Here is a 16,011-nt window from a genome sequence, read left to right on the forward strand (position 1 = left end):
CACCACCACCACCTCATGCCGCCGCCGTAGCCTGCACGCCGCCGCCCGCCCCGCAATGGCTCTGCTCAGTAGGCGCCCCTCTTCCGCCGCCCTCCCGCCCGCTGACCCTCTGCCTCCGCCGAAGCCCCCGCCATCCTCGGCCTCCGCCGCGATGCCCGCATCCTGAAGATCCCGCCCTACCTGTCTGCTCTGTGCATCGTTGTCGGCGTCATCTGGCTGTTCTTGCTGCCATTGAACGACTACTCGCGCCAGACATACATTTCCGAGAACGCGCTGCTGCCCGCCCAGGTCCACACCTACTTCGGCGGCAGCGAGCACAACGTCTTCCGTGCCTTCAGGCACGAGGTCCATGCCCTGCTCGACAAGGATGTCCACGGCCGGAGCCAGACGCTGGAGGACATCCTGAAGTCGGCCGGTCTAAAGACCGCCCGCCAGAAGTACACCTACAAGCTTCCGGGCAACGACGTCGTCGGCGAAAACGTCTACGGCGTGATCCAAGGGCCGCGCGCCGATGCTACCGAAGCCGTCGTGCTGGTTGCATCCTGGGAGACGGTTGATGGCGAGGTCAACCAGAGCGGCGTTGCTCTGGCCCTCACGCTCGCCCGCTATTTCAAGAGTATGCCCTCCAAGCTGCCCGGTCATGGCGCTGTTCTAATTCCAATGCGCAGGGTGGTCGCTCTGGTCCAAGGACATCATCGTCCTCATCACCAGCGACACCACCGCCGGCTCTCAGGCCTGGGTTGATGCCTACCACAACGCCCACGACCCCACCAGAGTCGAGGCCCTTCCTCTCAAGAGCGGGGCGCTTCAGGGAGCCGTGGCTATCGAGTACCCAGCCGGCCCCTGGGGCCACCGCTTCGACAAGCTTCACGTGCTCTACGACGGCATCAATGGCCAGCTCCCCAACCTGGACCTTTTTAACACTGCCGTCGCCATTGCCAGCGGCCAAATGGGCATTGGGTGCACGCTCCAGCGCATGTGGGACCATAAGGATACCTATGACGAACGGCTCCTGACAATGCTCCGCGGCATGATCAGCCAGGGTCTCGGCCATGCTTCCGGTCCCCACAGCGCCTTCATTCCCTACCACGTCGATGCCATCACGCTCCAGACTGTGGGCAGTGGGTGGCACGACGAGATGTCTCTGGGCAGGACGGTGGAAAGTGTGTTCCGCAGCCTGAACAATCTCCTCGAGCACCTGCACCAGAGCTTCTTCTTCTACCTCCTGATGCAGGCCAATCGCTTCGTCAGCATTGGAACTTATCTTCCCAGCGCCATGCTGATTGCCGTAAACTTTACCATAACGGCCATCGCACTTTGGGTTCAGAGCGGACGTCCTCCTGTCCCCGACGAGAAGCCCGCTTCAACAGAAACCAAAGACGAGAAAAAGCCGGATATGACCGTCGTCAAGGAAGGGAGCGACATCGCCATCGTCCCATCCGTCATCTTCACGACCGTAGAGCGCAACCTGCTCCTGCCTCTTGCTTTCGTCAGCGGTGTCCACGCCCTCGGCCTTATTCCCCTCAACATCTTCAACCACACATCCGGCGACGTAAGTTACTTCAAACACCCATTGTCAAATACAACACTCAACTGACCTCCCCAAAAGCACCTCGGCAAAGCCTTCATCCTCGTCACCGCCATCACCCTTGCCGCACCGCCGCTGATATCATTCCTCCTCATCCGACAACTACATCGCACCCTCACGGCCCAGGAAACCTGCCTCCTGCAATGCTTCTCGCTCCTCCTCCTCGGCATGTTTTTCTCTGCCCTTGCCACCCTCAACTTCTCCCTCTCCTTCCTCGTCGGTCTCTGCGCCGCGCCCCTCACCTTCGTCCGACCACCCTCCCATACGGCCTCTCGCAACCGCAAACTCCTGCTCGCGGGCGCTCAGTACACGCTCCTCATCCTGCTCAGCCCGGTCACGGTCGTCGGCATCGCGAGCCAGGAGCTGGAAGGGAAAGGGCTACTGAACGTTGGCGAGTGGGTCGGATTGGCGGCCATCAGGCAGGTGCTGGTACAGGCGGCGTTCGGGTGGCATGTGTGGGGCTTGTGGACGCAGGTGGTCGTGTGGTTGGTGTGGTGGCCGGCATGGTTCGTAGGCGCGGTCGTGGTCAGTGGGGGCTTCTTTTCCTGATTGTCGTTGTCTTTTCTTCCCCCCCTCCGGATCTAAGTGGTGCGTATACGTTTAGCGCCGGGTGAGTGGGGCCTCCGGAGAAAGCAGCTGTTGAGGTGGGGTGATTAGGTTCGCCCGGTCCCCGTTGCTGCCCGATGCATTGGCGGGAATGGAGAAGTGTTGGGCAAGTATGTGTTCCGATAGAATTACTCGCGCATGTAAGATAACAGTGGTGAGGCTTCACCGCCTATGGACAATCGATCCAACGGGCTATGTGCAGACGCTATGATCTTCTTTTCCTACGGTTACGTTGCGCCGTTCGGTTCAACTCTCCGTGGCGGGATCACAGACAATAGCTTCTACCTGCATGCTCCCGCAGTCTCAACCCGTAGTCATTTCCAGGTGTTTGCCTTGGCTGTCCATAGATGGAGGGCGGAGACTTTCGGGGAGCGTTGCAGAGCTCTACCGATTCCATCAAAGGGCGGGTAGGATGGTAGAAGGTAGAACATGCCTACTCAGCCTAATGCAAAACAGAAAAGGATTCCGTTTGAATACTTTGAGCCTGCTATTCGACCTCACAGCTGGTGACAGAATATTTAAGCCGTTTGAGCTTACCGAAGGCAATACACTCTTCTTACATGGGTAGATGAATCCATTGTATGGATAAATGTGCACGAATTCAAGACTCGTATTTACGTCCGGAGACTGTATTCAACTACCCACCCGGTGAGAGATTTTTTTTATGAAGTAGATGCGAGTAGGGAATTTCTTTTGTCACCGACGTGCTACCTACATGCACATGATATAGCACGTATATGAGGTAGACGTGTTCGATGATTTTCTACAACCCACTATAGTCATCTATGTCACTCGAACACCTCAGCGGGTTTCCCACTTACATCACCACACTTGAGAGTATAGTTCGAAAAAATTCTGTATATGATGACATTCGTCTTTCCGTCTGTATAATGTCTCTCAGGTACAAGTGATACGAGAGAAGAAGAATCCAAAGGTCAGAGCATCGCAGCTCTTGGCCGCACCTGCCCAATGGCTGAACTTGCGTTCAAATCTACAAGTTACGTGGTTCTGTCGAGAGAGATGGAGCCAGTGCGATAAAAAAAAAAGGCAGAACCCAAGCGCCACTGATGCAGAAGGAGAGAAATATAGAGAAAAACAGCAGCCAGAGATGGTCGCATCTGTAGGCGCAGAAAGGAAAATGGTCCACACCTATCCCAAGACATCGGGTCTTGTGATATGCGGGGATGAAGGAAAAGCCGGAAGAAAAGGCCACCTACCCAGCGCACCAATCAATGCATATGTAATGTACCTTCCAAAGGGAAAGAGATAAAAACAAAGGAGAGACATTACTCATCCGATGCATACTCGTGCAACTGATTGCAGAAGGAGATTACGCCGTCATGCCCTGCAAACGACATTACGCTTTCACTGCCTGGCTAGTTGAAAGCAACTATCCGGACGCGGGTGTGGATCTAGACAGCATTGCACTGCCGTCTTTTGCTTTCAGCCCGCAAAACTCACCACACTCCTATTCTTACCGCCCTCGACCATACTGCCTTCCAGCTTCCTGGTCGGGAGGCTCACCACGCTGTCCTTGCGCGGCTTGTACGGTTTGATGGTGCTGGCCTCGCTCGGCTCGCTGATGGTCGACGGACGGACGACGTCGTCGTCCTTGCGCTCGCTCCTGCGGCTCGAGCTGCTCTTGTGGGAGCGCGACGAGACGTGGCTCTTCTTGTCGTCCTCGTCGCGGTGCTTGGACTTGGACGAGTGCCTCGAGGAGCTGCTGTGCTTACTGTGCCTTGAGTGCCTACTGTGCGAACTCCGCGCGTCGTCGCCGTCGTCGCGCTCCTCCTTTCTCGAAGAGCGGCGCAGCGACGACCGCGACGAGCCGGCGTTGGAAATGGAGTCGGAGGGCGCGACGGTGTCGAGGTCGGAGGGGCCGTCGTCGTCGTTCTCGGATGCCTTGTTGCGGCCCAGGATGCTGCCGATTAGGGAGGGCGCCTTCGAGGCGTCCTGCGGCTTCGCGGTTGAGGCCTTGGACTTGGTCGAATGCACGCTGGCGGCCGAGCTGCGGCGCTCGACGGCCGAGGGGGCGGTTGACTTGGGCGGCGTCGGCGGGTAGTCCTCACGGTCCTCCGGGACGAAGCTGGAGATGAGCGACTTGGCCTTCGACTTGGAGCTGTGATGCGAGCGTACGCTGCCCGCGGAGCTGCGGCGCTCGGCGCTCTCGTCGACCGAGCCGAGTGCCTCGACTCTGGAGCGCGAGCTGTGGGCGCTGGGAGCGCTGCTGCGACGGGCCTCCGAGGCGTGCGATTTGCGGTCGTCGTCGTCGTCGTCGGGCCGGAAGCTGGAGATGAGAGAAGGGGCCTTCGAGCCCGACTTGGAGGGCGATTGCGAGGGCGCCTTGGACGGAGCCTGCGAGGGGGCGCGACTGCTCCTGGGCATCTCGGAGATGACAGAAGGCGCGCCGCTCTTGCGCGAGTAGGTGCTGCGCGGACCGACGCTCGAGGCCGGCACGTACTCGACGTCCTCGTTGCGCTTCGACGCCGACGTTGGCGCGACCGACACGCACGTGGGTTGGAGGTTCTTGGCCGTCTGCGGCGCGTTTTCCAGCGCTCGCGAATAGCGGTCGCGGCTGTCGGCGGAACTGTACATGGACTCGGTTTCGCTGAAGTTGCGGTGGGCTTGCCTGACGGTGGTGGCGCCCGACTGCAGAGCCGACACCAGCGTGGGCGCGTGAGTGCTGCGCGGAGGCGCCGCCTCGATGGCCATGCGCTGCCGCGGGGCGCTGTACATGGACTCCGTCTCGCTGTAGCTGCGCTGCGACGGCGCACGCTCGTACTGGATCATCTGCTGCACCTGCGACGGCGTGAAGCCGTACTCGGACGGTGCTTTCTGCGAGGGCTCCCTCACCGACTGCGCCCTCTGCGACCCGGCCTGAGACGCAGCGACGGCGGCGGCCTCTTCCTTGGCGCTGTCACGCTCGCTCTTGACCATAGCGTAGGCCACGGCGGCGCCGGCGGCGGCGCCGATGAGCGTGCCGATGATCTTTCGAGCACCGGCATCAGCCATCAGCTCCGGGTTCAGTTCCTCTTTCGAGGCCCGGGGCACGACAGGCGCCGACTGCGTCCGCGGCAGGCTGGGCGCAACCGACTCGGCCTTGACCGAAGGGGCATACACGGAGCCGGGGCCGGCACTCTTCGGCGCCTGGTACGGCACGACGGTCCTGGTGGCGGTCCTCACGGTGGAACCGCTGACGACGGACTCATCGTCGCGCACGCTTCCGTTGACCGACTTCCGCCAAGTCAGCACTCTGCTGAAGCCGCCGACGGATTGCGAGTCGTCCATGGGGTCGACGCTTTCGCGGAACATGACCTCGATGCTGTTGCCGTCGAAGTCAAGCACGGCGGCGTTGAAGACGCCGTTCTCGGCATCGCGCGTGGCGGGAGAGCCGTGAGGACGTGCGCCGGCGGTGAGGGCTGCCGTGTAGAAATTCCTCACGGCGATGCGATCAGGCGCCGAGAAGGCAATGTGGGCGGCGCCGGCCTTGATTCTGGCGAGGGTCAGCAGTGAAGATGGACGGGGCTTTGGCGCGTGGCTCACCCAGGAGTCTCCTGGCAGAGGAAGAAGTCGGCCTCATCCTTGAGTCCAAAGCCGACCTGATTCCCCTGCTGGCCAATGTAGCGGTAGCCGAGCGGTTGGAGCGCGGCCAAGAAGAACGAACATGAGGTTGGCAGGTGCGAGACGGTGAGGCCTATATGGCTGATCATGATGGCGGAGGAGGGGGAAAGACAGAACGGCTAGAAGCAGAAGCGGAAGCAGGAGCAGAAGCAGAAGCAGCGTCGATTATATCCAGACGCCGGAGGGATTACTCAGAGTTGCGGTGTATTGCTAGGAGGCTGGAAAGGATCCGCGCCGTTGTCTAGTCGCAGGCGACATCATGCAGCGGCCAGGAGAGCGCCAGACCCGTCTATATAGCGCGCCGGCGAGAAGCTGCCAATGGCGTGGACAGGCGCAGTAGCCGCATGGCGCACCAGCTACGGCCGGGGGGATCGCCTTCCGCAAGGTCGGCGGCATACCCACCGTGCGTGGGTGTTTCGCGGCGCTGCAGGCTGCCACGTCGCAGCGGCAACCCTGCCTGCAGACGGCGCCGGCTGCCATTGGCCTGCGGGAGGCGGCCGTCCCCATCGTGCTAGCCGCAACCGCCCAAGCCTCACGACGTCCGAGCAGCGCGCCGATTTGCAGAGCAGCGCCTGCGATGGGGCTGCCTCAGTCTGGCCAGAACGCAGCCGAAGCCGAAGCCCATGCTGATGCTGATGCTGATGCTCTTGCTGTTGCTGTTCGCCTGCCCGTTCCGGCCCCGGCCACATGTACAGCACCGACTCGAAAAACGGACCCACGCCTCGTGGCAGCGTGCACGAGGCGTGCCAAAGGCACTGGCTCTGTCGTGCGTCGTGGCCCTGCGGCATGCGTCTGGGATGCAGATTGATGAAGCCAGAGCGGGCGCCGGTGAGAGGGACGTGCAGCCGATTTGAGGCGATCCAACAGCGACGATCGCCACTTTGTACCACGTCGAGCCCTTCAGAGAGCAGGATCTGGGGAAGCGGCGCGGGAGAGCGGCCACCTCTACGTCGATTCGGCATTAGATTCTGCAACCCCTACATGCGTCGTCACATCATGCGTGCAACCTCCGGGGTGGAGGCGCGGCGGCTACCGCGACTGTCTCCGCGCACCAAATGGGATGGCGACCCGCACAGCAGCCTTCCATTTGTGCCTGCCAGCACAATCCAGCCTCGCCTGCAATCTTTCCTCGCAGCCCAGGCCATGCTTTGCTCGTGCAAGATTGGCTTGCGAGTCCAGGTCGCACGGCATGTTGTCTGTTGGCGATTCGAACCGAAAAGGCAGGGCGATTCCATCTCCTCGTTCTGGAGCCTCGTTTTCGCCTTGTCCAGCCATCGCTGTCTTTCTCCGCGCCAATCGCCACGGTCCGTTCCTGCCGTCCCGGCGAACTCCTTTCCACGTGTGCAGCTCGCATGCGGCGCCTAGACCTTTCTCTTGGAAACGAAACAACATTGCACATCCCCTGCTCACGTCACGGCATTCGGCAGAACAGAGTCGGAATCATCTGGTAAACTATTACGCGGACGTGGGCGTCCCACCGCGCGGCATTCAAGATGCTATAACATGACGAGTCAGTGCTGCCTCCCGCACAAACTCCCTGCTGAACGCCTGCCTAAGTATGTATGCTATGTTTCGGGGTCAATCCAGTGTTAGAAGATGAGAAGAGATCGGGCAGAACCCAAAGTACAAAGAAAAACCGCAGAGCAAGTTGAAGTGCTTTGCGAAGAAGATGCGCTGGTGAGTCTGTTGAAAGAGCCTGATGTTTTGGTTGCAAAAACAGAGACCGCTCCACAGATCCTCATCGAGACGGGCACTGGACTGGAGCCTGGATGTTGTGATCGCAGCTTCCAATGCATTCCCGTTGTTCCCTTCCCCGCGAAGCAACGCTTCGTCTCCTGCCCGACATGGCTTTACTACAAGTCAGAATATATTTCGATTAGATGACGTCCCAGACTTCCTCGGCACCATGGCAGAATTTGGAGCACGCTACACTGGCACTGAGGCTGTAGTTGCTGATGGAGATGGAGTCGTCCTTGAACTCGTCGGCGAAGTCGTCCTTGCCCTTGGCCATGGCTCCGATGAAGACGCAGACGCTTTGGTTGGGGTCCAGGTCCTCGATGTACTCGCGCACCTTGACAACCGGCGCATCGAAACTGAGCGTGACCTTGCGGCAGTTCGGGGGAAGGTGGTCCGTGATGGGGTTCTTGATGACCTTGAGGAGCTTTTCTTGCGACGTGGTGGACCGAATGGACAGACGGTGCAGCAACTGCACCATCAACCCGGCAAAACGCTTGAAGGTACGGGGAATGCGGACGGTAGGGCTGACCTCAATGAGGACCCCCTTGGCCGTGTGGATGTAGATCTGGAGCCGTCCAGCCTTGTTGATCGGCGAGTCGAGAAGGGTGAGTAAGCACTAGGAAGCGGTTAGTGGCTGCGCTATGTTGAATAGCGAGGTGGGCCTGCAGCAGACCTGATGGGTGATGTCCGGACGCGCATCACTGATGTCGCGGCCCATCTTCCTCATGATTCCAATGTGCTCGTCGCTATTGAGAAGCGAATACTTGTCTTCCTTCCCGATACCGGCGCGCCCGCCGTGGGAAGCCTTGTAGGTCTCAAGGCTGGCGTTTGAGAGCACGACGATGAGGCGCTGGGTGTCCTTGTCGCTATGGGGGATGGGCTGGGCTTGTTCTGCGACAAGCTTCGGCAGATCAGGAGGCGGAAGCGACTGTGTCCCTGTGCAAACACATCAGCAAAGGGTCTCCAGACAAGTGAGGCGTAGGGGGGAATGAGTGAAACGCGGGTTCAGCAGGCAAAGGCCGCAAGCGGCGTTTATTTACAGTCATGGGCCGCACACTTACTGATCCTCTTCGTACCGCGCTTCGCTAAACGCGGGCTCGACTGCTGCTGTGGCTGCTGCTCGTCTTGTTGCTCGTGCTGCAGTTGCTGTTGCTCCTCGAGCTTGACTCCGCCGTCAACCTGAGACGATGCTGAGGCCATTGCGCGTGATGATATCGGTAAATGGGAGGGTAAATTTAGTTTGATGTGCTGCGGTAATTCTATTGCTGGTCAGCTTTCGCAGTATATGGCACCGGACAATTAAGAGGCAGAGGTTTTGGAGGATCTGGTGGTCGGGTGTCGCGGTCAAATTTTATCTTGGCAACCGAAGGAAGCAGTGGCTCGCTAGGCGGGGCTCCTAGGCAGTACTCGGCTGCGACGGCGACTTTCACGGGCGCTGCCTGTCGCACGCCTCCACCCGCGCACATGCTTTGAGTCACACATGCATGCGTGCATGCTCCGACGAAAGCTCGACTGCGCAGAATCGACTGACGGGATTTTGCCAGAGAGATTCTTGCGGCGCATCGGCGAGTTCCAAGCAATATCCCGCCGACGCGCCGTCCGTCCGAGACCACCACATCACGGACCGTTGCCGAAGCTTACAGCACGGTGGGTGACTAAAGAAATTGCACACTCCCTTGTGCCTTCCATACAGATTCCGAAACAAAGTATTTAGTCAGGTAGTTGAATTCAAGTTCAGATGTAAATGCCCGAATAAAACTTTTATTTACATCCGGATCTTGTATTCAACTACCTACCTATCCCATGTTATAAGGCAGGTCCGGGTGGGCAAATTCTCTTGTCACCCGCCAATGTGAGAGCAGGTGGGCTCTTTGCAGACCGCATGAGCCTCCGCTACGCTACTACATAAAGGGAAAAAGATGGCCAGCCATGCTCCAGTGCGGCACAGCAGTTTGCGCGTTGCCTGCAGAGGTGCTCGACTGAAAGGGACACCGCCGTCCTACACGGACTTAAGCTGAGTTACAGTCGTCGGAGTTTGGCTGCGTTCTCCGTGGTTTTGGCGGGGTACGACATGATAAGAAGGCGCAAGGCGGAGCAGAGGCTGCTCCCCGTCCCTTTGCAAACCCTCCAACTGCGACGAAAATGACCTCGACGACTGCGGCTCAGCCATTGACTCTCGCCGGCAAAGTAGCCATCGTGACGGGCGCGTCACGAGGCATAGGCGCGGCCGTCGCTCTTGAGCTAGCAACGCGCGGGGCCAAGGTGAGTGCAACACCAGACGGCCGTGGCGGCATGGCTGACGCCACAACCCAGGTTACTCTCACCTTCGCCTCTACCAGCAGTGAAAAGGCCACCGAGTCGGCTGTCTCCAGAATCAACGGCCTCGGCAACGGTGCTGCGGCGGTCATGGTCCAGGCAGACCTGCGCCAACTGGATGCGCCGCAGAAGATCGTGGCGGCAACGACAGCAGCATTTGGAAACGACATCGACATCCTGGTCAACAACGCGGGGTGTGAGCTGCTCAAAAGCCTGCCCGAGCTGACGCCCGAAGACTACGCCTACTGCATGGATCTCAACGTCCGCGGAGCGTTGTTCATGAGCCAGGCGGTGCTGCCGCACCTGCGGAAACCGGGGCGCATCATCAACATGTCGTCGGTGGGCGCACGGGTGGGGCTGGCGGCGGGCTGCGTGTACCTGGCGTCCAAGGCGGCGCTGGAAGGGCTCACGCGAGCTCTGGCTGCAGAACTCGGGCCGCAGGGCCACACGGTGAACGCCATCCAGCCCGGGCCGACCAGGTCGGACATGATGGCCAAAATCCCGGCGGAGATGGTGGAGCTGCAGAAGAAGACGACGCCGCTGGAGAACCGGACAGGGGAGCCCGAGGACGTTGCGCTGCTCACGGCCATGGTGGCCGAGGCGCAGAGCGGCTGGATGACGGGCCAGTGCATCTCGGCGTCGGGGGGCTATCTGATGGCCTAGGCGTGGTTACAGAGCGTGAGGATCAGCGTGGTGTCGGGTGTTTTTTGCGCTGCGGCCGTCTGTTTTGGCGCTGCTCTGTGCAGCGTGTGGAGCGACGACGGGCGGCTACGGAGGACAGGCCGCGGCTACAGCCCCACGCGAGCGGCGCCCAAACGCTGAGTGGCGCTGATCACACAGACCTGCGACGCGGCCAAGCCGCTGCCCCACGCATGACACCGTCGTGCCTGGCGCTAGTCAGGAGACAGACTCAAGACACTTCCTCGACGTCTTCGGTTCCGCTACACTGTGATCTGTCGGCATTGTGGTCCGATTGTCCTCGCCTGCCAAGCTTCAAATGCCGGCTATCCCGCTGTCCTCGAGCCCTGTTAACTCTGTGTTTCTTCGCCGCTGCTGCTCCTTCGTTCCTCCAGCCGGCTGCTGATCCCTCGTGTTTTTCTGTTCGTTGACTTCTAGTGCTGGCACTTTGGTATGCGCTGCCTGCCCGCCGTGTCCCCCGAGAGCTCTGCTGACCCGGTGCGAAGTGAATACCGTCTTTTAATTCCCACGAATCTCGAGCTGGCCTCGTTGGTGCCTAATTCGCCCGCGAAATGTCTTCTTCGTCGAGCCTGACTGGCAAGGAGCGGTCACGATGGCCGCCCTTGACCCGCATGCTTCTGTCCGGCGAAATCAGCGACACCCCCATCCGCCCCGAGACGTTGTTCGAACGCTTCGATCGGTGGATGGTGAACGAGGGCTGGCGCCGCCTGTTCGTCTTCGCCTTCATGCTGTCCCACGCCATGATCTTCAGCTTCGGCATGGTCCATTACGGCCTCAAGGACAACATGACGCAGTCGCGCGAGCAGTTCGGGGCCACCTTCGTCATTGCCCGTGCTGCTGCACTGGTCCTCCACTTTGATGTCGCCCTCATCCTGCTCCCCGTCTGCAGGAACCTGATCTCGCTGATGCGCAGAACCTCTCTGAACGGCATCATCCAATTCGACAAGAACATCACCTTTCACATTCTCGTCGCCTGGTCCATCGTTTTCTTCTCCTGGGTCCACACCGTTGCCCACTGGGTCAACCTGGGCCGTTTTTCTGCCGCCAACAACCTGGGCTTCGTGGGTTTCCTCCTGGCCAACCTGGTCACTGGCCCCGGATGGACCGGCTATGTCATGCTCATTGCACTGATGGCCATGGTCTTCACCTCGGTCGAGAAGCCGCGCCGCGCAAACTACGAGCGCTTCTGGTACACGCACCATTTCTTCATCATCTTCTTCGTCATGTGGTCCATTCACGGAGCCTTCTGCATGATCCGCCCCGATTTTGCGCCCTATTGCAACACTGTCGGTGTCTTCTGGCAGTACTGGATGTACAGCGGCTTCCTCTACCTTGCTGAGAGAGCTGCCCGCGAAGTGCGCGGAAAGCACAAGACATACGTCTCCAAGGTCATCCAGCACCCCAGCAACGTCTGTGAGATCCAGATCAAGAAGGAGAACACCAAGACCCAGGCTGGACAGGTAAAAGATCCTCCTCCGCTAGCTTTGCGCTCATGCTGACGTGGTGCAGTACATCTTCTTGTGTTGCCCGGAGATCTCGGTGTGGCAATACCACCCCTTCACTCTCACGAGCGCGCCCGAGGAAGACTACATCTCCATCCATGTCCGTTGTGTTGGAAACTTCACAAGGAGTTTAGCCAAGTCGCTGGGTTGCGACTTTGACAAAAAGGAGGTGAAGGAGAAGGATACAGCGGTTGTCAGCGGCTCGGCAGATGAAGACAGCGTCGATCCCAGTTTGCGCCGGATTCTTCCCCGGGTCTACATCGACGGCCCTTTCGGAAGTGCTTCGGAGGATGTTTTCAAGTTCGAGATTGCCGTTCTGGTCGGAGCTGGTATCGGTGTTACGCCATTCGCTTCTATTCTGAAGAGTATCTGGTACCGCATGAACTACCCGCAGGGAAAGACGAGATTGAGGAAGGTGTACTTCTTCTGGGTCTGCAGAGACTTTGGTTCCCTGGAGTGGTTCAGGTCTCTGTTGATGGCCATCGAAGCCCAGGACCTGGAGGACCACATCGAGATCCACACGGTAAGTGATGGCCAAGGTTGCCAGCCCAGTACTTCGACTGACATGCACTAGTACCTCACTGCCAAAGTCAAGGTCGACGACGCAGCCAACATCATGATCAACGATGCCAACGCGGAGCAAGACGCCATCACCGGCCTGCGCGCGCCCACCAATTTCGGCCGCCCCAACTGGGACATGATCTTCAAGTCCATCCGCAAGATTCACACCCCTGCCGAAGCTGGTGTCTTCTTCTGCGGTCCCAAGGGCCTGGGCAGCCAGCTGCACATCAAATGCAACATGTACACGGACAAGGATTTCCAGTATGTTTGGGGCAAGGAAAACTTTTAATGCGCATGCGCGACTTCACGACATCCTCTTTTCTTGCACAGCAATGTGGTGGTTATCCTGTTTCCCGGCCTTGTCTCGGATGAGAATGGGATGGAAGAGAGCCTGGCAGTAGAGGCACTGAAGGAACGAGAATATGGTTTGGGGTATTGCAGATATTTGCTTTTTTACCTTTTCAACGGATTGCGCGATACCTATCCAGAGCTGGTCATGTTCAAGCAATTTTGCAATGTTGGGGTCTGTACCAACACACAGCAAAGAATGAGAAATGGAAAATATAGATCAAAAATTTAATAACTTGACGGCAACGTGTACGGTCCTCCGGAACTCTTGGATAGCTTGGCAGCAGACCGATCCTACACGCCATGAAAACCGGTCAGCGAGTGTATGTCCTGAAAGGTGCATGAAGCCGGTCATAGACCAACACAATGTGCTCAAGAGTCCGCGTCAGTATAGGTATCAAGTGTCGTACGATTTCTTTGGCCTTGGCATGGATTTCCTCTGCATCAAGCAGCGTGTTATATATAGCTTGGCTACGTGCAATGCGAATGCTTGTCACGGACTGCAGATCAATCATCACGAAACACGGCGCATCGCTTAAGAACCTGACACCAAACGGTCCCGGGCATTTCTGTCTCAATCTATCGCGATAGGGATCCGCAACAGGCTGAAGAGATTGCCCCAGGGATGACGATTGTCAAGCCCGCTTCTCCGAGCGGAACCAGCACCAAATCCATTGGGAACATCTCGCTCGCTGCTACGTCCTCCCATCCTTGGCGTGTGGCGTTACTGGCACATTGCAAGCCGTCAAAGCCGGGATCTCCGGCAGCCTTGGTTCAATCGGGATCTTCGACGGACACGAAGAATTTGAACCGGTCAGCAATCTCGAGAGTTTGATTGATCTCCACCGTCCGAACGAAAGCGAGTCCACTTTCAGGTTCCTGGAAACCACCTACTACCGCTCCTGGATGCGTTTTTGGCGACACATACTATCGGTTTTCCCGGTTGAAGTAGCGGTTATCGTGGTAGTCATTGCCTTATCGACATGCGTTCTAGTTTCCTGTTTTGTATTTACCAGCATGTCTCTTCTAACCTCTTTCACCCGGTTATGGGACACACCGGGTTATGGGACAGCCAACAAGAGAGCGAGATTGAGTCGCTTAGTATTGACATTCGAAGAAAATCCACGATTCACACCGCAGCATTTGGTGGGCTGTCCCATAACCCGGTGAAAGAGGTTACGTGGTCATATTTCTTCGGTTTGACGGCGATGTTGGCGGACAAGGAGCTGTGGTGTATGGAATATTGACAATAATGGCTTGAACTGAAGAGAGGGAGCCCGTCAGCTTACGGTTCCTGGTGTCCACTTTTCTCCACTTACTTGTATTAGTTAGCAGAAATGCGATGGAGCTTGTTGTACAAAGTACACTGCGGGGTAGAATAAGCCCAGATCTTTCGCTGTGCAGGGCATGTGCGGGGTCGAAGTGCATGCAGTCATGATGCACATGCTTATCATCTGAAAAGCAACATTGAGGTCAGGGTGAGGTAATGGTCGTTGGTCCGCAATCGGCATATTCATCATCCACGTACTTCGTCGTGCAGGTTGCACTTCACGTGCCGAGTATCAACGAGAAGCAGGTCGCTTACCATATACGGTATAACACGGTGTTTAACTGACGTATGGGAGCGGTGGACCCTGCGCGTTCTCGACCGCCATTGTTGACGACGTCATCGACAACATCGATGAAGCCACTCAAACAACATCTTATGCCGGATCAACGACGCCTGGATCTCGGACTAAATAGTAGTGAGAAGCAGAACCGAGCCGTCGGGGTCTCGGCCACGTGCGGCCGGGAAGCTACTTTGTAAGAGCACTGGCGCCCCCCACTCCATCGAACGATGTCGACCTTTCCTCTTATAAGCGTAATCGACGAGTTGATCAAACAGTGCGACTATGTTTGAACTCATCAACTGGATGGATTGCTCCTCGTAAGGTCAGAGGGAGAGAGAGCTATCTACGTGGCACTACCCAATATACACGCTAAACCCTTTTAGGATATATTCCGCATTCGTCTATTTACCGTGTGCTGTCGAACTCAAACAGACTATGCAAGTTCTTTGACGAAAATTGGCAGAAGCATGTGCCAACAAAGGTCCGTCTTACAGCTGAAGCTTATTGGAAACGGGGAGGCCTTTCTCTACTCCCTCTGGCTCATCCTGCAACTTGCAACTGTTGCTAATCCACGGGACCAACCGTACGTCTCTAGATATAAGTGTTACAAGTCAATTCTCGTCTCATCAAGCACCATAGGGTCTGTGGTTTAGTGGTATAATACTCCCTTAGCATGGGAGTGGTCCGGGGTTCGGTGAGTAGTCTTTGTGTTCGAATCCATCCAGCATCATGCTAACAGTGCAACAGATTCCCTGCGGATCCATCAGTGACTGGTTCAATTCCGGTATTATATCTTTTTTTTGGTTCCCCGGGGAAAATCTGCCTGTGAGATTTGGGTCGGTCATCAATTTGTTGTGTTGTGTTGTGTTGACGGATGGTGTGGAGTTGGAAGGAGGGTCAGGGTCAGGTCAGGGTCTGTGGGAAAACTAACAGCAACCGAGCGCCGGGTGGGACTAGTGAACGCTAAGACCGGGAAAGGCGACTTTTTTAATGTGTTGACATGGAACGGAAAGGAAAGCGGCACACTGTGCTGCTCTGGATAAGACAGGAAGAGCCATGTGGAGAGGTTGGAGCAGATCAATTGAAGCGCCAAGGCGGTGAGAGATGAAGGAAGGATCGAGATCGAGATGCCGGTGCTGCATGCTTGATGCCGAGCGCCGTCGTGATGAAAAAATTCGGACAAGAGACTGCGGTAACTATACCCGATTAAACGGCCCCGCTTTGGCCGGACAGAGGAAAAGTGGATACAGAAGGCGAACGAGTACATGGCCAACGAGTGATCAGAAGCAGAGCGGGTCTGGGGGTGGGTTGGTTCAAGGGTGCTGTGAAGGAAGGCGTGGGCGGCGAGGGGCTTCCGTCAGGTGAGATGGGAGAGCATCCGGGCGAGCCGCGAGAAGTGTCGATGCCGATATATGAAGAGGTG

At 57.7% G+C, this 16,011-nt stretch overlaps 5 protein-coding genes and 1 non-coding gene across 6 annotated transcripts; 4 read left to right on the plus strand and 2 right to left on the minus strand.

Annotated features, from left to right (window-relative positions):
- Positions 1–55: 55 nt before the first annotated feature.
- GAA1 (Glycosyl phosphatidyl inositol protein transamidase complex subunit) lies at positions 56–1,597 on the plus strand (the record flags this gene model as incomplete). The annotated part of the gene is made up of 3 exons (XM_066777205.1): positions 56–68; positions 125–616; positions 669–1,597. 3 exons carry the CDS (start codon positions 56–58, stop codon positions 1,595–1,597), a joined length of 1,434 nt encoding a protein of 477 aa, XP_066633047.1.
- Positions 1,598–3,637: 2,040 nt separating this feature from the next.
- SLS55_005763 (uncharacterized protein) lies at positions 3,638–5,904 on the minus strand (the record flags this gene model as incomplete). Its single annotated transcript, XM_066777206.1, has 2 exons — positions 3,638–5,687; positions 5,738–5,904. 2 exons carry the CDS (start codon positions 5,902–5,904, stop codon positions 3,638–3,640), a joined length of 2,217 nt encoding a protein of 738 aa, XP_066633048.1.
- Positions 5,905–7,691: 1,787 nt separating this feature from the next.
- NEP1 (18S rRNA pseudouridine methyltransferase) lies at positions 7,692–8,752 on the minus strand (the record flags this gene model as incomplete). Its single annotated transcript, XM_066777207.1, has 3 exons — positions 7,692–8,168; positions 8,226–8,488; positions 8,614–8,752. The coding sequence occupies 3 exons, from the start codon at positions 8,750–8,752 to the stop codon at positions 7,692–7,694; spliced, it is 879 nt and encodes a 292-aa protein (XP_066633049.1).
- Positions 8,753–9,694: 942 nt separating this feature from the next.
- Positions 9,695–10,531, plus strand: SLS55_005765 (uncharacterized protein; the record flags this gene model as incomplete). Its single annotated transcript, XM_066777208.1, has 1 exon — positions 9,695–10,531. One exon carries the CDS (start codon positions 9,695–9,697, stop codon positions 10,529–10,531), a length of 837 nt encoding a protein of 278 aa, XP_066633050.1.
- A 587-nt stretch (positions 10,532–11,118) lies between these two features.
- Positions 11,119–12,919, plus strand: SLS55_005766 (uncharacterized protein; the record flags this gene model as incomplete). The annotated part of the gene is made up of 3 exons (XM_066777209.1): positions 11,119–12,027; positions 12,077–12,592; positions 12,644–12,919. 3 exons carry the CDS (start codon positions 11,119–11,121, stop codon positions 12,917–12,919), a joined length of 1,701 nt encoding a protein of 566 aa, XP_066633051.1.
- A 2,307-nt stretch (positions 12,920–15,226) lies between these two features.
- On the plus strand, positions 15,227–15,318 carry SLS55_005767. The gene has a single exon. It is a non-coding gene; the product is annotated as a tRNA-Ala (tRNA).
- The last annotated feature ends 693 nt before the right edge of the window (positions 15,319–16,011 follow it).

Source organism: Diplodia seriata (assembly GCF_021436955.1).
Source record: "Diplodia seriata strain FDS-637 chromosome Unknown scaffold_5, whole genome shotgun sequence".
Taxonomy (NCBI): domain Eukaryota; kingdom Fungi; phylum Ascomycota; class Dothideomycetes; order Botryosphaeriales; family Botryosphaeriaceae; genus Diplodia; species Diplodia seriata.